The 20660-nt window shown below is 37.0% G+C and overlaps 1 protein-coding gene across 4 annotated transcripts in view; it reads right to left on the bottom strand.

Annotated features, from left to right (window-relative positions):
* Nucleotides 1-18626, bottom strand: part of LOC124364673 (whirlin) — a 322655-nt gene extending 304029 nt beyond the window's left edge. For all 4 annotated transcript variants that reach the window (XM_046820333.1, XM_046820334.1, XM_046820335.1 and 1 more), the window contains exon 1: nucleotides 18394-18626. In XM_046820333.1, the coding sequence (XP_046676289.1) occupies nucleotides 18394-18603 (210 nt within the window). In that variant the 5' untranslated portion in view covers nucleotides 18604-18626. The remainder of the gene's footprint in view (nucleotides 1-18393) is intronic.
* Nucleotides 18627-20660: the final 2034 nt, after the last annotated feature.

Here is a 20660-nt window from a genome sequence, read left to right as displayed (position 1 = left end):
CTACGACCAACCGTTTAGCCGCTATCAAGCCCGGAATGTAAATTTGTAGGCGAAAATTTCCAAATCTTTTCATTTAATCGCATTTTGCGGCCAAACTAATGGAGATAGAGTAAAAAGTCACTAGAACTTTTATGTAGATCACTTCATTTCCTATATCTAACCTTTGTTTTATTTTGCCCTCCGACCAACAGTTTCGCCGCTATCGACCTCAAAAACAAACTTTTCACGTAAATATTACAAAAGAAATTGCACATAATCACGTTTTTCGGCCAAACCAATAGAGATAAAGCAAAAAGTCACTTAACCTTTTCTGTAGATCGCGCAATTTGCTAATTTGATGGTTCAAACAGATTTGAGCTACGACCAACGGTTCGGCCGCTATCGGGCTCTAAATATTATTTTTATCGAAAAAATCTCTGGAATTTCAAATGTTCGAGCGTTTTTGTCGCTTAACCATGGAAGATAGAGCAAAAAGTCACTGGACCTTTTTTGTAGTTCACCTCATTCCTGATTATGAATTTTTCGTCAGATCCGAGCTAGCTCCAACGGTTCGCCCGCTATCAGGCTTACAAAAAAGGCCTGCAAGGGTGAAAAATGCATGAATTTTTCTCGAATTTTTTTGAGGGGTTTAAAAGTAAAAAAGTCCGGTTTTCAGACTTTTCCTCCGGGTCATATTGTGAAAGGTACCTGCGTGCCAAATTTCTAGTTTCCAGCACTTCTAGAACTATGTTAGAATTTGTATCTATCCATCAGTCAGTGAGTGAGTTAAGTTACACATGCGGCTGTATAAGTATTTAGATAACCGTTAGAGATACGACAAAAAGTGACTGCACATTTCTTGTCAGAAATTTAATTTTGTCTTTCGATTATGCCATCAGATTTAAGCTACGACCTATAATTTAGGCAGTACAGAGCTTAGGACAAAAGACTGCACTGGGCAGTTTAAAAATATCACGTAAAACATAAAAATCAATACTTTAAAACGCGTTATGCGGCCAAACCGTTGAGGATAGGGCAAAATGTTACTGGGCCTTTTTTGTAGATCACATTATTTGCTAAATCCTGGTGAAAATTTGTTTTGAGCTACGACCAACCGTTTAGCCGCTATCAAGCCCGGAATGTAAATTTGTAGGCGAAAATTTCCAAATCTTTTCATTTAATCGCATTTTGCGGCCAAACTAATGGAGATAGAGTAAAAAGTCACTAGAACTTTTATGTAGATCACTTCATTTCCTATATCTAACCTTTGTTTTATTTTGCCCTCCGACCAACAGTTTCGCCGCTATCGACCTCAAAAACAAACTTTTCACGTAAATATTACAAAAGAAATTGCACATAATCACGTTTTTCGGCCAAACCAATAGAGATAAAGCAAAAAGTCACTTAACCTTTTCTGTAGATCGCGCAATTTGCTAATTTGATGGTTCAAACAGATTTGAGCTACGACCAACGGTTCGGCCGCTATCGGGCTCTAAATATTATTTTTATCGAAAAAATCTCTGGAATTTCAAATGTTCGAGCGTTTTGTCGCTTAACCATGGAAGATAGAGCAAAAAGTCACTGGACCTTTTTTGTAGTTCACCTCATTCCTGATTATGAATTTTTCGTCAGATCCGAGCTAGCTCCAACGGTTCGCCCGCTATCAGGCTTACAAAAAAGGCCTGCAAGGGTGAAAAATGCATGAATTTTTCTCGAATTTTTTTGAGGGGTTTAAAAGTAAAAAAGTCCGGTTTTCAGACTTTTCCTCCGGGTCATATTGTGAAAGGTACCTGCGTGCCAAATTTCTAGTTTCCAGCACTTCTAGAACTATGTTAGAATTTGTATCTATCCATCAGTCAGTGAGTGAGTTACACATGCGGCTGTATAAGTATTTAGATAACCGTTAGAGATACGACAAAAAGTGACTGCACATTTCTTGTCAGAAATTTAATTTTGTCTTTCGATTATGCCATCAGATTTAAGCTAACGACCTATAATTTAGGCAGTACAGAGCTTAGGACAAAAGACTGCACTGGGCAGTTTAAAAATATCACGTAAAACATAAAAATCAATACTTTAAAAACGCGTTATGCGGCCAAACCGTTGAGGATAGGGCAAAATGTTACTGGGCCTTTTTTGTAGATCACATTATTTGCTAAATCCTGGTGAAAATTTGTTTTGAGCTACGACCAACCGTTTAGAGCCGCTATCAAGCCCGGAATGTAAATTTGTAGGCGAAAATTTCCAAATCTTTTCATTTAATCGCATTTTGCGGCCAAACTAATGGAGATAGAGTAAAAAGTCACTAGAACTTTTATGTAGATCACTTCATTTCCTATATCTAACCTTTGTTTTATTTTGCCCTCCGACCAACAGTTTCGCCGCTATCGACCTCAAAAACAAACTTTTCACGTAAATATTACAAAAGAAATTGCACATAATCACGTTTTTCGGCCAAACCAATAGAGATAAAGCAAAAAGTCACTTAACCTTTTCTGTAGATCGCGCAATTTGCTAATTTGATGGTTCAAACAGATTTGAGCTACGACCAACGGTTCGGCCGCTATCGGGCTCTAAATATTATTTTTATCGAAAAAATCTCTGGAATTTCAAATGTTCGAGCGTTTTGTCGCTTAACCATGGAAGATAGAGCAAAAAGTCACTGGACCTTTTTTGTAGTTCACCTCATTCCTGATTATGAATTTTTCGTCAGATCCGAGCTAGCTCCAACGGTTCGCCCGCTATCAGGCTTACAAAAAAGGCCTGCAAGGGTGAAAAATGCATGAATTTTTCTCGAATTTTTTTGAGGGGTTTAAAAGTAAAAAAAGTCCGGTTTTCAGACTTTTCCTCCGGGTCATATTGTGAAAGGTACCTGCGTGCCAAATTTCTAGTTTCCAGCACTTCTAGAACTATGTTAGAATTTGTATCTATCCATCAGTCAGTGAGTGAGTTACACATGCGGCTGTATAAGTATTTAGATAACCGTTAGAGATACGACAAAAAGTGACTGCACATTTCTTGTCAGAAATTTAATTTTGTCTTTCGATTATGCCATCAGATTTAAGCTACGACCTATAATTTAGGCAGTACAGAGCTTAGGACAAAAGACTGCACTGGGCAGTTTAAAAATATCACGTAAAACATAAAAATCAATACTTTAAAACGCGTTATGCGGCCAAACCGTTGAGGATAGGGCAAAATGTTACTGGGCCTTTTTTGTAGATCACATTATTTGCTAAATCCTGGTGAAAATTTGTTTTGAGCTACGACCAACCGTTTAGCCGCTATCAAGCCCGGAATGTAAATTTGTAGGCGAAAATTTCCAAATCTTTTCATTTAATCGCATTTTGCGGCCAAACTAATGGAGATAGAGTAAAAAGTCACTAGAACTTTTATGTAGATCACTTCATTTCCTATATCTAACCTTTGTTTTATTTTGCCCTCCGACCAACAGTTTCGCCGCTATCGACCTCAAAAACAAACTTTTTCACGTAAATATTACAAAAGAAATTGCACATAATCACGTTTTTCGGCCAAACCAATAGAGATAAAGCAAAAAGTCACTAAACCTTTTCTGTAGATCGCGCAATTTGCTAATTTGATGGTTCAAACAGATTTGAGCTACGACCAACGGTTCGGCCGCTATCGGGCTCTAAATATTATTTTTATCGAAAAAATCTCTGGAATTTCAAATGTTCGAGCGTTTTGTCGCTTAACCATGGAAGATAGAGCAAAAAGTCACTGGACCTTTTTTGTAGTTCACCTCATTCCTGATTATGAATTTTTCGTCAGATCCGAGCTAGCTCCAACGGTTCGCCCGCTATCGGGCTTACAAAAAAGGCCTGCAAGGGTGAAAAATGCATGAATTTTTCTCGAATTTTTTTGAGGGGTTTAAAAGTAAAAAAGTCCGGTTTTCAGACTTTTCCTCCGGGTCATATTGTGAAAGGTACCTGCGTGCCAAATTTCTAGTTTCCAGCACTTCTAGAACTATGTTAGAATTTGTATCTATCCATCAGTCAGTGAGTGAGTTACACATGCGGCTGTATAAGTATTTAGATAACCGTTAGAGATACGAGAAAAAGTGACTGGACCTTTCTTGTCGAAAATTTAATTTTCTCTTTCGATTATGCCATCAGATTTAAGCTACGACCTATAATTTAGGCAGTACAGCGCTTAGGACAAAAGACTGCACTGGGCTGTTCTAAAAAAATTCACTTAATCGCGTTTTGCGGCCAAACCAATCGAGGTAGAGTAAAAAGTCACTAGACCTTTTTTGTAGAACACTTCATTCCCTACTAAGAATTTTTCATCAGATCCGAGCTACAACCTACGGTTTAGACGCTACAGAGCCTAAAAAAAAATCTACAAGCGAAAATCGTCAAAATTTGACAAAAATTTTCGAATTTGAGAGCATGTTTCGGGTGGACCGGTAGAGATGCGGGGAAGTATAATGTGCCCATTCTGTAGATCATAAAATTTGCTAAAACCCCTTAAAAATTAGATTTGAGCTACTACCAACGGTTTAGTCGCTAGACGGCTCGAAAGCAAAAAACTACACCAGTTTTTAACCAGTTTCAACCGGTTTTTAATTTTTTTGAGGGGTTTAAAATTAAAAATTCCCGGTTTTCAGACTTTTCCTGTTGGTTATACGGCGAAAGGTACCTGCATGCCAAATTTCAAGTTTCCAGCACTTCTAGAACTATGTTAGAATTTGTATCTATCCATCAGTCAGTGAGTGAGTTACACATGCGGCTGTATAAGTATTTAGACTCGCCTTCGGCTCGCTGGGGGCTACGCCCCCAGGCCCCCATTTGGGTGTTGGCTAAATTCGGGGGATAAGCGTAGTTCGGTGATTGGTTAAATTCAGACGTGAAGTTTCCAAATTTTATATACCCGTTCTCGAGAATCTTACGGGTCGTAATGCTTCGCTAACGCTCAGCCAAAAGATGTGTGGTGTATAATATTAATCAATTGATGTGGTAGAAGAGTTAAGTTATGTGTTCGTGAAATTTGGAGACAAGAAAAATTTGGTTTTAACCAAAGTCAGAGGACGTACGTATACCATAGTTTAATTTTCCGGATTTACCCAAACTTTTGACTTTGAGGGCGTTTTTTTGCGGCTAAACCGTTAGAGATACGAGAAAAAGTGACTGGACCTTTCTTGTCGAAAATTTAATTTTGAAGAACGATTCTGCCCTCAGATTTTAAGTAGGACCTTTGGTTTTGCCGGTACAGAGCTTGGAAGAAATGTCTTCATAGGCCAGCTATTGTGAATTGTTCAGTGTAAATATAACAAAAAACTGATCCTGAGTCAGTATTTTAAAGTTGTTTAGGGGGTTTAATTTGCTCAGGAATTTATATACTCATGCCAGGAAATTCCCTGGGGGGATGTGTTACCGGGGGTAAAATTTTCAGGGGGTTTAATTTACCCAGGAGATTATCTGGTCATACCAGGTAATTCTGGGGGGGAGGGTTAATGTTACCGGGGGTTAATGACACACTTGAGCCTATTTTAGAGGGTGTTGTGTCTGTGAACATAATAAAATTTTTTTTTGTCCCTATCTACTATTGACGCTTAGCTAACGCTCAACCAGTTTCTAATGTGGAGTTGTATTCACTCGTTAACGTAGCACAGCAAAGTGCAAACTGAATCTGGAATGAATTACACAAAAAAGGGGTTAAGACATCAGGGGGTTTAATTTAGTCAGGATATTTTCTGGCCATATGAATAAATTCCCGGGGGGGGGGGTTTAATGTTACAAGGGGTTAATGACACACGTGGGCCTATTTTAGAGGGTGTTGTGTGTCTTTGAACATAATAAAAAACACTCTGTCCCTATCTACTATTGAAACTTTCACTAACGCTCAGCCAACTCCCGACGTGGAGGGGGGTTTTAGTCACTCGTTAACGTAGTAAGACAAGGTCATGCTGGAACCAGCACGAATCGCACTAATTATAGTTGCAAGATTTAAAACCCCTAAAATTGACGACAAAGAATTTTCCTTTTAGAGCATTTACCAGGCTTACGGAAAGATAAACGACAGAAAGCTACTGGACCATTTTTTTAGATCCTATGAATAGCTAGGTACAAAAAATTTTACATTTAAGCTAGGGCTAACGGTTCGGCCAATATCGAGCCCAGAAGGTAAGTTTTTGAGTGAAATTTTCAACATAGTCACGTTTTAACGGCTAAACCATGGAAGATAGAGTAAAATGTCACTAGACCTTTTTTGTAGACCGCTTTAATTTGTATTAAAATCAAATTTTTAATTTGGCCTAAACCTAAGGTTGTGTCTGTAATGGAGCCCAGAAAACAATATCTCACGTAAAACTTGAAAAATCGATACTTTAAAACGCGTAAATGCGGCCAAACCATTGGGGATAGGGCAAAATGTTACTTAACCTTTTTTGTAGATCACGCAATTTCCTAAATCCCATTGAAAATTTATTTTGAGCTACGACCAACCGTTTGGCCGCTATCGAGCCCGAAAGGTAAATTTTTAGGCGAAAATTTCAAAATATTTTAATGTAATCGCGCGTTTTTGCGTGGGCCGAACCGATGGAGTTAGAGCAAAAAGTCACTGGACCTTTTTTGTAGTTCACTTCATTTCCTGACCATGAAATTTTTTTCGTCAGATCGAAGCTAACTCCAACGGTTTCGCCCGCTACAGGGCTTCAAAGAAAGCCTGAGGGGGCAAAACAGGGGTCCGTTCGGGAATTTTTTTGAGGGGTTCAAAAGTAAAAATATCCGGTTTTCAGACTTTTCCCGGAGGTTTGAAGATACGTGCGACGTGCGTGCAAAATTTCACTTCTCCAGCACTTCTAGAAGTATGTTAGAATTAGTATTACCTATGTGTCAGTCAGTGAGTCAGTTACACATGCGGCTGTATATATATGGGATTCTATATACAATTTGTTTAGTATATTTGAAACAGTATATTAGCCATGCCAGGAAATTCCCAGAGGGTAATGTTACCGGGGAAATGTTATGTCCGAGCTTAAGATTACTGGTTTTGGGAGTGAAAAATTGACCAACTTTATCTACTTTTCCAGATTAATTCAAACTTTTGACTTCAAAGGCATTTTGTGGCTTAACCGTTAGAGATACGACAAAAAGTGACTGGAACTTTCTTGTCGGAAATTTGATTTTGTCTTTCGATTATGCCATCAGATTTAAGCTACGACCTATAATTTAGGCAGTACAGAGCTTAGGACAAAAGGCTGCACTGGGCAGTTTAAAAATATCACGTAAAAACTTAAAAAATCAATACTTTAAAACGCGTTATGCAGCCAAACCGTTGAGGATAGGGCAAAATGTTACTGAACATTTTTTGTAGATCACGCAATTTCTTAAATCCTTTTAAAAATTTGTTTTGAGCTACGACCAACCGTTTAGCCGCTATCGAGCCCGAAAGGTAAATTTTTAGGCGAAAATTTCCAAATATTTTCACTTAATCACGTTTTGCGGCCAAACCAATGGAGATAGAGTAAAGAGTTACTGGAACATTTTTGTAGATTACCTCATTTCCTAACTCCAACGTCTGTCTTATTTCGACCTCCGTCCAATGGTTTCGCCGCTATCGAACCCGAAAACAAAAGTTTCACGTAAAAATTACAAAACAATTGCACATAATCACGTTTTTCGGCCGAACCACTGGAGATAGAGCAAAAAGTTACTGGACCTTTTCTGTAGATCGCGCAATTTGCTAATTTGATGGGTCAATCAGATTTGAGCTACGACCTACCGTTCGGCCACTATCAGGCTCGAAACTTTATTTTAAGCAAAAAAATCTCTGGAATGTCAAACATTCCCGCGTTTTGTCGCTTAACCACACGAGATAGGACAAAAAGTCACTGGACCTTTTTTGTAGTTCATTTCATTTTCTGACTAACGATTTTTCGTCAGATTGAAGCTAGCTCCAACGGTTCACCCGCTATCAGGCTTACAAGAAATGCCTGCAGGGGTAAAGAATGCGCGATTTTTGAGGAACTTTTTTTAGGGGTTTAAAAGTAAAAAAGTCCGGTTTTCAGACTTTTCCTCCGGGTCATATTGTGAAAGGTACCTGCGTGCCAAATTTCAAGTTTCCAGCACTTCTAGAACTATGTTAGAATTTGTATACATATATCAGTCAGTCAGTTTCACATGCGGCTGTATAGTATATTAGACTCGCCTTCGGCTCGCTGGGGGCTACGCCCCCAGGCCCCCATTTGGGTGTTTGGCTAAATTCGGGGATAAGCGTAGTTCGGTGATTGGTTAAATTCAGACGTGAAGTTTCCAAATTTTATGTATCCGTTCTCGAGAATCTTACGGGTCGTAATATTAATCAATTGATGTGGTAGAAGAGTTAAGTTATGTGTTCGTGAAATTTGGAGACAAGAAGAATTTGGTTTTAACCAAAGTCAGAGGACGTATGTATACCATAGTTTAATTTTCCGGATTTACCCAAACTTTTGATTTTGAGGGCGTTTTGCGGCTTAACCGTTAGAGATACGTGAAAAAGTGACTGGACCTTTCTTGTCGGAAATTTAATTCTGTCTTTCGATTGTGCCCTCAGATTTGATCTACGACCTATGGTTTAGCCAGGAATGAGCTCGGGAGAAAAGTCTGCACGGGTCAGCTATCTTGAATTGTTTAGTATAAACATAATAAAAACCGACCTTAAGGCAGTATTTTAAGTGGAAACAGGGGGTTTAATGTCACCAGGAGACTATCTAGTCAAGGCGAGAAATTCCCGGGGGGGGGGTGATTAATGTTAAGGGGGTTAGACATCAGGGGGTTTAAATTCGTCAGGATATTGTCTGGTCATTTGAACAAATTCCCAGGGGGGGTTAACGTTACCGGGGGATAAGACTCCGGGGGGTTATCTGGTCATACCAGGAACTTCCCAGGGGGGTTAAGAGATTTGGTGACTGGTCAAATTCGGACATGAGGTCATGCCAGGAAATTCCCTGGGGGGGTTTAATGTTACCAGGGGGGTTAACACATCAGGGGGTTGAATGTACTCAGGAGGTTATCAGGTCATACCAGGAAATCCCCGGGGGGGTTAATATTACCGGGGGTTAATGACACACTTGGGCCTTTTTTAGAGGGTGTTGTGTCTGTGAACAAAATAAAAATTTATTATGTCCCTATTTACTATGGACGCATAGCTAACGCTCAGCCAACTTATTATGTGGGGTTGTATTCACTCGTTAACCTAGCAAAGCCTGAATCCTGATTGAATTACACAAATATTAGTCACATATAGGCCTAATATATATTTAAAACTCCAAAAATTTCCAATTCACGACAAATATTTTGCTATTTATCGCGTTTTTCAGGCTTATTAAAGTACATACAGCAAAAAGTTACTAGACTTCTTTTGTAGAACACGTCGTTTACTAAAACTTATTAGGTCGCATTTTTTTGAGCTACGACCAACCGTTTAGCCGCTATCAAGCCCGGAATGTAAATTTGTAGGCGAAAATTTCAAAATATTTTCACTTAATCGCGTTTTGCGGTCAAACTAATGGAGATATAGTAAAAAGTCACTCAACCCTTTTTGTAGATCATATTATTTCCTAAATCTAACCTTTGTTTTATTTTGACTTCCGACCAATGGTTTTGCCGCTATCGACACCAAAAACAAAATGTTCACCTAAATATTACAAATAAATTGCACATAACCACGTTTTTTTCGGCCAAACCAATGCAGATAGGGCAAAAAGTTACTGGACCTTTTCTGTAGATCACATAATTTGCTAATTTGATGGTTCAATCAGATTTGAGCTACAACCTACCGTTCGGCCCGCTATCGGGCTCGAAACTTTATTTTAAGCGAAAAAATCTCTGGAATGTCAAATGTTCGAGCGTTTTGTCGCTTAACCATGGAAGATAGAGCAAAAAGTCACTGGACCTTTTTTGTAGTTCATTTCATTCCTGATTATGAATTTTTTTCGTCAGATCCGAGCTAGCTCCAACGGTTTCGCCCGCTATCGGGCTTACAAAAAAAGACCTGCAGGGGTGAAAAATGCATGAATTTTCTCGAATTTTTTTGAGGGGTTTAGAAGTAAAAATGTCCGGTTTTCAGACTTTTCCTCCGAGTCATATTGTGAAAGGTACCTGCGTGCCAAATTTCAAGTTTCCAGCACTTCTAGAAGTATGTTAGAATTTGTATCTATATGTCAGTCAGTGAGTGAGTGAGTCAGTTACACATGCGGCTGTATATATTATAGGACTCGCCTTCGGCTCGCTGGGGGCTACGCCCCCAGGCCCCCATTTGGGTGTTGGCTAATTTCGGGGATAAGCGTAATTCGGTGATTGGTTAAATTCAGACGTGATGTTTCCAAACTTTATGTATCCGTTCTCGAGAATCTTACGGGTCGTAAAGCTTCGCTAACGCTCAGCCAAAAGATGTGTGGTGTACAATATTAGTCAATTGATGTGGTAGAAGAGTTAAGTTATGTGTTCGCGAAATTTGGAGACAAGAAGAATTTGGTTTTAACCAAAGTCAGAGGACGTATGTATACCATAGGTTCATTTTCCGGATTTACCCAAACTTTTGACTTTGAGGGGGTTTTGCGGCTTAACCGTTAGAGATACGACAAAAAGTGACTGGACCTTTCTTGTCGGAAATTTAATTTTGTCTTTCGATTATGCCATCAGATTTAAGCTACGATCTCTGGTTTAGTCGGTACAACGCTTGGGATAAAAGTCTGCACTGGTCAGCTGTTGTGTAAACAGATATAGTGTAAATAAATTTAAAACTACCTTTATCAGAATATTAAGTTGATCAGGGGGTTTAATTTAATCAGGAGTTCATCAACCAAGAAATTTCCGGGAGAGGGGTTTTATGTTCTCGGCGGTTAAAGAACGCGTGGTACTTTTCTAGTAAATTTGTGTCTGGGCACGAGGAGTTTTTATCAAAATAAAACGTTGATCAGGGGGTTTAAATTACTTCGGAAATTATCATTCCACGCCAGAGTTTTGACAATGAACTAATAGTTCATAAAATTAAACAAAACACAATCTCTGTCCCTATCTACTATTGAAGCTTCACTAACGCTCAGCCAACTCCCGATGTGGAGGGGGGTTTTAGTCACTCGTTAACGTAGTAATACAAGGTCAATCTGGAACCAGCATGAATCGCACTAATTATAGTTGCAAAATTTAAAACACCTAAAAGTGACGACAAAAGAATTAGCCATTTAGAGCATTTATCAGGCTTACGGAAAGATAAACGATAGAAAGCTGCTGGGCCGTTTTAGTAGATCCTATCAATAGCTACTTACAAAAAGTTTTACATTTAAGCTAGGGCCAACGGTTGGGCCACTATCGAGCACGAAAAGTAAGTTTTTAAGTAAAATTTTCAATATAATCACGTTTTACGCTTAATCATGGAAGATAGAGTAAAAGGTCACTAGACCTTTTGTGTAGATCGCATTACTTTGTATTAAAATCAAATTTTTAATCTGGGCTAGAACTAAGATTTTGTCTGAAATAGAGCCCAGAAAACAAAATCTCACGTAAAACTCAAAAAATCAAAACTTTAAAACGCGTTATGCGGCCAAACCATTGAGGATAGGGCAAAATGTTACTGAACCTTTTTTGTAGATCACGTCATTTCCTAATTCCTGTTGAAGATTTGTTTTGAGCTACGACCAACCGTTTAGCCATTATCAAGCCCGGAATGTAAATTTGTAGGCGAAAATATCCAAATAATTTCACTTAATAGCGTTTTTGCGGACAAACAAATGGAGATAGAGTAAAATGTCACTAGACCTTTTTTGTAGATCACATTATTTCCTAAATCTAACTTTTGATTGATTTTGACCTCCGACCAATGGTTTCGCCGCTATCGACCTCAAAAACAAACTTTTCACGTAAATATTACAAAAAATTGCACATAATCACGTTTTTCGGCCAAAAAAATGGAGATAGGGCAAAAGGTCACTGGACCTTTTCTGTAGATCGCGCAATTTGCTAATTTGATGGGTCAATCAGATTTGAGCTACGACCTACCGTTCGGACACTATCAGGCTCGAAAACTTTATTTTAAGCAAAAAAAATCTCTGGAATGTCAAACATTCCCGCGTTTTGTCGCTTAACCACACGAGATAGGACAAAAAGTCACTAGACCTTTTTTTGTAGTTCACTTCATTCCTGACTAACGAATTTTCGTCAGATCGAAGGTAGCTCCAACGGTTCACCCGCTATCAGGCTTACAAGAAATGCCTGCAGGGGTAAAGAATGCGCGATTTTTGAGCAATTTTTTTGAGGGGTTTAAAAGTAAAAAAGTCCGGTTTTCAGACTTTTCCTCCGGGTCATATTGTGAAAGGAACCTGCGTGCCAAATTTCAAGTTTCCAGCACTTCTAGAACTATGTTAGAATTTGTATCTATATATCAGTCAGTGAGTCAGTTTACACATGCGGCTGTATAGTATATTAGATAACCGTTAGAGATACAAGAAAAAGTGAATGGACCTTTCTTGTCGAAAATTTGATTTTTTTTTCGATTATGCCATCAGATTTAAGCTACGACCTATAATTTAGGCAGTACAGAGTATAGGACAAAAGACTGCACTGGGCAGTTTAAAAATATCACGTAAAACATAAAAATCAATACTTTAAAACGCGTTATGCGGCCAAACCGTTGAGGATAGGGCAAAATGTTACTGAACATTTTTTGTAGATCACGCAATTTCATAAATCCTGTTAAAAATTTGTTTTGAGCTACGACCAACCGTTTAGACGCTATCAAGCCCGGAATGTAAATTTTTAGGCGAAAATGTCCAAATATTTTAACTTAACCGCGTTTTGCGGTCAAACTAATGAAAACAGAGTAAAAAATTACTTAACCTTTTTTGTAGATCACATTATTTCCTAAATCTAATCTTTGTTTTATTTTGACCTCCGACTAATGGTTACGCCGCTATCGACCCCATAATCAAAATTTTCACGTAACATTTTCAAAAAAATTGCACATAATCACGTTTTTCGGCCAAACCAATGGAGATAGGGAAAAAAGTCACTGGACCTTTTCTGTAGATAACGTAATTTGCTAATTTGATGGGTCAATCAGATTTGAGCTACAACCTACCGTTCGGCCACTATCGGGCTCGAAACTTTATTTTAAGTGAAAAAATCTCTGGAATGTCAAACATTTCCGTGTTTTGTGGCTTAACCACACGAGATAGGACAAAAAGTCACTGGACCTTTCTTGTAGTTCACTTCATTCCCGACTAACGATTTTTCGTCAGATCGAAGCTAGCTCCAACGGTTCACCCGCTATCAGGCTTACAAGAAATGCCTGCAGGGGTGAAGAATGCGCTATTTTTAAGGAATTTTTTTGAGGGGTTTAAAAGTAAAAAAGTCCGGTTTTCAGACTTTTCCTCCGGGTCATATTGTGAAAGGTACCTGCGTGCCAAATTTCAAGTTTCCAGCACTTCTAGAACTATGTTAGAATTTGTATCTATATGTCAGTCAGTCAGTTACACATGCGGCTGTATAAGTATTTAGACTCGCCTTCGGCTCGCTGGGGGCTACGCCCCCAGGCCCCCATTTGGGTGTTTGCCAATTTCGGGGATAAGCGGAATTCAGTGTCGGGTTATATCTGAGAATTATACTAGGGTCTGGGAGTTTAAATTAGGCCTAATTTATTGAAATTTTATTTATTAATCAAATTTTTGACTTTAATGGCATTTTACTGCTTAACCGTTAGAGATACGAGAAAAAGTGACTGGACCTTTCTTGTCGGAAATTTAATTTTATCTTTCGATTCTGGTGTCCGATTTTAGCTACGACGTCTGGTTTAGCCAGTACGGAGCTGTGGAGAAAGGACTGCACTGGTGGGCTATTGTGAATTGTTTAGTGTAAATGTACCAAAAACCCAACCCTGAGTCATTATTTTTTAGTTGTTTTAGAGGGGGTTTAATTTGCTTTTAAGGGGTTTTATCTTGTCATGCCAGGAAATTCCCGGGGGGGGAGTTTAATGTTAAAGGAGGTTAAGACATCAGGGGGTTTAATTTAGTCAGGATATTTTCTGGTCATATGAATAAATTCCCGGGGGGGGGTAATGTTACAAGGGGTTAATGACACACGTGGGCCTATTTTAGAGGGTGTTGTGTCTTTGAACATAATAAAAAAACACTCTGTCCCTATCTACTATTGAAACTTCACTAACGCTCAGCCAACTCCCGACGTGGAGGGGGGTTTTAGTCACTCGTTTAACGTAGTAATACAAGGTCAGGGTGGAACCAGCATGAAGCGCACTAATTATAGTTGAAAATTTTAAAACACCTAAAAGTAACGACGAAGAATTTGTCATTTAGAGCATTTACCAGGCTTACGGAAAGATAAACGATAGAAAGCTGCTGAACCTCTTTTTTAGATCCTATGAATAGCTAGTTACAAAAAATGTTACATTCATGCTAGGGCTAACGGTTCGGCCAATATCGAGCCCAGAAGGTAAGTTTTTGAGTGAAATTTCCAACATAATCACGTTTTACGGCTAAACCATGAAAGATAGAGTAAAATGTCACTGGACCTTTTTTGTAGACCACATTGTTTCGTATTAAAATATGATTTTTATTCTAACCCTAACCTCAAAGGTTCCGCTAAGACAGAGCCCAGAAAACAATATCTCACGTAAAACATAAAAAATCTGTACTTTAAAACGCGTAATGCGGCCAAACCATTGAGGGTAGGGCAAAAAGTTACATGTCCTTTTTTGTAGATCACGCCATTTACTAAATCCCATTGAAAATTTGTTTTGAGCTACGACCAACCGTTTAGGCCGCTATCGAGCCCGAAAGGTAAATTTTTAGGCGAAAATTTTCAAAATATTTTAATGTAATCGCGTTTTGCGGCCGAACCGATGGAGTTAGAGCAAAAAGTCACTGGACCTTTTTTGTAGTTCACTTCATTCCTGACCATGAATTTTTCGTCAGATCGAAGCTAGCTCCGACGGTTCGCCCGCTATCGGGCTTCAAAGGAAAGCCTGCTAGGGCAAAACAGGGGTCCGTTCGGGAATTTTTTTGAGGGGTTCAAAAGTAAAAAAATCAGGTTTTCAGACTTTTCCCGGAGGTTTGAAGATACGTGCGACGTGCGTGCAAAATTTCACGTTTCCAGCACTTCTGGAAGTATGTTAGAATTAGTATTACCTATGTGTCAGTCAGTGAGTCAGTTACACATGCGGCTGTATATATATAGGATTCTACTATTTTTTGGTTAATAGAAACACTCTATACCTCATGTCGAAGACAGCCAGAGAGAAGTCAGGAGGACATCGAAACAGTATTTCAAATTGAATATCAAATAAAAAGTAAAAAGGTTGGGGACAAGATATGAAGAATGAAATGAAAAGAGTTGTTGATAAAAAATAACATTTTTTCCTGTAACACTGTTTTGAAAAAAATAACAACGCGTGGTTACAAAAAGTTATTATACAAATGTATATAATGAACTAAATTATTATTATCAAATATATACGCAATAGAGAAAAAAAATATTGCTTGTAAAACAAAAAGTTTTCTATTTTTTATGTTAAAAAATAACAGCAAATAGTATGAATAAATTGTTACTACTTTAATTATTTTTTTATATTAATTTAAGAAACATATAACGTACAGAAAATTTTATTTTTTTAGTACAAAAGGTTATTGCGGATATTTTTATAAATTAAAGTAAGAGAGTTTGAAAACTTGAAGTTCCTTTAAAGTATTTTGTAGTAAAATTCTATTTTAAATATTGTTGTACTTTTTATATTTTTGAATCGCATTTCATTAGTTTATTACAAACATTTTACTATGGTTTTTTAATATCTTGGATATTACAGTATTTCAGGTTTCACCAAACGAGTCTGATAGTTGGTATAATATAAATCTAAAAGTTTAATGAAATAATTACTTATGAATACAATTTCAATACAAAATATTCTTATTGACTGCGTGTTTAGCACTCTAACACAAACGGTGCAAGTAGATTTTGGGATTTACAGTTGCCAAGACTAGGAATAATTCTAAATTGACTAAACTTACAATTAATTGTGCTTTAAATGATAAATTTACTTCTATATTGTTTGTTTCCTTAAATCTCTAAAATTATTATTCAATAATATTACACAATTGGGTAATAACTATTAAAAATTTGCTGTTTATCAACCAATGAATGAATTAAAATTAAATTTAAAAGTCTAAATATTACAAGTAATCTTTTATAAGGTTTTTCGTTTTGTTATTTTGTACTGTAGTTTGGGAAATGATGGATCATTGAAACACGTTAGTATTCATTTCTGTTTTTCCTTAGGCCAGTCCTAAAAATGCCATGTCGTAATGTCAAGCAAGTCCACCAGTTTTTAGTACGTAGAGGGAATAAAAATATATGTACTTTCCGAAGAAAAAAATGAAATAGTTGGCTTATATATATTCTCAAATATGTGCAGGAAACCCGTTTTTGTTAATTTTTAAACTCTTCTAATTTTTCTCAATTCAAAGTCGTTGGTTCACCAATATTGGTGACCGCCACATCGAGTACAGCCATGACAGTGTCATTACGTGGCCATCACGGACCACTTCGCGCAGGAAGTCGTAATCACATACCACATTCCAACATTCGAACCTTCACTTTTAAAATAAACCGAGATCTAAAACCCAGAAACACTGAATAATTGGATAATTGTCTCATAATGAATTGTTGGCAATTTTGGATTCCTTCAATCGAGTGAAGGATACCTATTACGCATTTCTAGATTGTTTAATTAGTTTAGATTGTATAAATTTCGAAGAGCGTTGTCAAAAGAAGAGTAACAGCTGAATTACGCAGGATGTTTTAGAATCTAGAGAAAGGTAAAATATTATCACACTATCTACGTTAAATTTGAAAACGAAAAATATTTATGTTTTATCTAAACTTATCGAAGTAAAATTGCCGTAAACAAATAAAAACTCCCGGGTGCAAGACATTGAAAATCAAGTGCAACGATCACTTATTTTTTTAATGATGCGATCGGAACATCATAAATAATAACATTGATGATTGATGATTCTTTGAAGTGGCAAATTTCCCGATCTTTCACGTTATATAAACGCATTCCTCTTGCTCATATTTAAACAAATATTTTACAAAAAGAATTGGCCAAATTAGTTAAGCCATTCTCGAGATTAGCTCTTAACAAACACGTTTTAACAATCCATTTTTATTTATGACAAGGATAAATTTAATATCTTATTTATTATTTTGTATCGTTTCCACACTTATTCTAAATCACTTCAACGTATACTGGTCCTAAGCGATGACTCGATAACGGGGTGTAATAATGAGCTGAGAGGAGACAAGGGCGGTGTAGGGCTGGAGATCACAAAGGGAGATGATCCTGTCGATATGAAGGGTGGCCCTGTGCACGGAGTACCCTTGCCTCTCCACGGAAGTGTTCTCAGCGTAAAAACAACATTGAGGAGATTACCGGCATGTTTATCGCTTCATCTCTCCACTTGTAGAATGATGCTCTCATTGATTCCACTTTGACTCACCGATTAAATCGATATTAAAAATTTTGTTTTAATACCAAAATATATTTCTAATGCTTATTTCATATAAACAACTACTTGGAAACATCTTATGATATGTTCGTCAGTATTTATACACATTTTATAAATTAAAATTCTTGAATAATAAATGGCTTCTTTTTGTTTTTCAATTAAGATAATTTGTAACCATTTGCCATTTTCTATTCATGTACAAATTACTAAAGAATGTACGTCAAACTATATACAACAACTGTAAAATTCCGATGCAATCATATTGCTATCATATTCTATGCACTTATATATATATATATATATATATATATATATATATATATATATATATATATATATATATATGTTATATCAGCAACGCGCTGTGAGATAAAAATAACTAAAATCTCCTAGGCCCTTTGTTCGGTTGGCTCTCAGCTCTTGAAGTATACCACATTGTTGGTGTGTTAATAATGGTGTCTGGTTTAAACCAAGATTATTTAAGGGACTCTAGTGTATTGTCGCTGTGACAATATGTAAATCGCAAAAAATTTTAAGAATAAAAAGTATACTTTCCAAAATTAATGTTGCGAGCTTTGTTTACCAGCACATCTGTCCATTAATTAATCTCTGTTCATAGAGGGCAAAGCCCCCATTCACTCATCACTAATTCTACAGATTCGCGATACATCAGAAAGTTTAAATTTGCCACACCTAAGCCTCATGAGAATATAATAATATATTTAGGTTTTTAAACATCCCGATGGCCTGGAATGATACAATTTAACGTCTATGATATCTGTTAAGATTTTAGTGAGGAGCACTGAATTAACTATAATTTAGTTTGTTGATTTGTACTTCGGCATTGTCCACGAACAGAACCATATATTGCTTAATAAACAAACATGGTATTTTACCTTCCTAACCGGCCTATCCTTGGTGTTGCGGGAGTAGTTCCACCGTGGGGGCGGGGGCGGCGGTGCTACCAGCACGGGTGGGGAAGCGCGGGCGTACTCCAGGGGCGGCGAGACGGGTCGACCCTGCCTGTCTATCCAGGAGTAGGTCTGACGCAGTAGCCACGGACCAGGAGCGTTGGAGGCGGCAGTGTGCGGACTTCTTACTGTCATACTCAGCTGCCGACACGACTTCAGCATCTGAAACAACAATGACTTAATTACTTCAGCTCTCTGGTGACATAATTTAGTAGTAAGGGAATATTTTAATCTACTGTGATAAGCCAAGAAACATTCATTCTTAAAACACAAAACCTTTCACGTATTTCTGCAGACAAAACGTTATCTATACAGGGTGAGGCAGACCACCCGTACAGTACGTATAGCGGCCAAACTAATCGAGGAGGATTATTCGTAACAACTTAAACCCCCCTATTTCCACCCCAAAGAATTTGGAGAAATTATTTTGAAATCTCTAAAATTCCCCAAAAGGGTAGTTTTTGGGGGGTAGGGGTGGTTTTTTGGAAAAATTTTCAAATGTAAAGGTATGTTGAGTTATACCTCATTTTAAAGGTATTTCTTCACTGATTATTTTGATGCAAAATGTTTGAACCTATCTTGCCACTTATGTACAGGGTAAATTTATTGCAATTACCTGCACAAATCTAGAGAGACGATATTTTTATTCAAAAACTAATGATGAGACGGCTTATCAAAAAATATCATCAAATGGCACCCTACCCCAAAAATTTACACATTTTAAAAAATACATAGAATTTTGAAATACTTAACAGCCCCAATATAAAAAAAACTCAAATAGCAACCTAGGTTGTGCTGTACATCATTAGAAAAGGTCTTTAAAAAAATAAACATTTTCTAAATTTAAAGTTAGTCTCTATCTCCAATGGTTTCAAAACTGTAGTACAAAAATAGATTTGTTAATAATTTTACTAAGTTAGTTTGAATTTTAATATCAAAACCCAATGAAAAAATGGAAAAAAGTTGAACTTTTAAGTTTAATTTGTTTTTAAATAATGTAAATAATGTTTTTAATAAGATTTTTTCATAATTTTACTCAATGTATTTATTATAAAAGTCAGTGCAATGTGCAAGTAAAAAAAAAGTTCCAACAGTAAACTGGTCTCCTATGTTTATGATTGAAAAAATTACTGTACCCAATTATTAAAAGTCTCTTAAAATTTAAAAAGGTATTGGAAACACCGTAAACTACAATATCTTACGGTAAGTGCTGAGTTCTCTCATGAAACAGGAAAATTTACCCCAGTTATTTAAAATTAATACATTTTGAATTTATAAAAAGTTTTTACACTTAAATTACTCAAAATGTTTATAGGAGGAAAAACCTGTTGTTATTTAATCATTGATGGGGAGTGCCATGGAAGGAAGGAGTATCCTGTCATTATTAAAAAAGATAAACACTTCAATCCGGTTTTGAAAACAAATCTACCATGTTACAGCAGCACTACTCTTCGTGTAGAATCATGCGGATTCAGTTCAAAGGCTGCTAAAACTTCGGGTGCCCTATCACTTCTCACGGGTCTAGCGAGTTCCTTTCCTTTCTTGTGGTCAGGTTGAACATGACCTGTTTCACGAACTCGACTAGCAAGTCTTTGAAAAACGTTCCTGGAGTGATGTTCGCGGTCTGGGTAACGTTGGGCATAAAGAAAATTGGCAGCTGAGTAATTTTGGAAACATCCCCCTAATACCATAAGCATCTGGAATCCCTCCTCATTTGTGAATGGCATATTAAAAACAAACAAAACTTACACTACGTACTTAAAAAAAATTTAAACTAATATCTACCTCATACCCACGTGGTCACAAGAAACAACTGAATAGGGAGACGATAATAATAGAGATTAGATAAGAGACCAAGGAATTGGTTCCAAAATTACTTCAGGGGCAACTCGTGTATTTGGGATTATTAAAACATGAACACCACGGTTAGATTGCTTTTGAAACATGTTACACTTATAGAAAATCATGTTTTTTTATTACATTATTTAAAAAACAAATTAAACTTAAAAGTTCAACTTTTTTCCATTTTTTCATTGGGTTTTGATATTAAAATTCAAAACTAACTTAGTAAAATTATTAACAAATCTATTTTTTTACTACCGTTTTGAAACCATTGGAAATAGAGGCAAACTTTAAATGTAGAAAATGTTTATTTTTTAAAGACCTTTCTAATGATGTACAACACAACCTAG

The sequence above is a fragment of the Homalodisca vitripennis genome, chromosome 6, assembly GCF_021130785.1.
Source record: "Homalodisca vitripennis isolate AUS2020 chromosome 6, UT_GWSS_2.1, whole genome shotgun sequence".
Classification (NCBI taxonomy): Eukaryota; Metazoa; Arthropoda; class Insecta; order Hemiptera; family Cicadellidae; genus Homalodisca; species Homalodisca vitripennis.
Note: the sequence above shows the minus strand (reverse complement) of the source record. Positions and strands in the feature narration are given on the sequence as shown.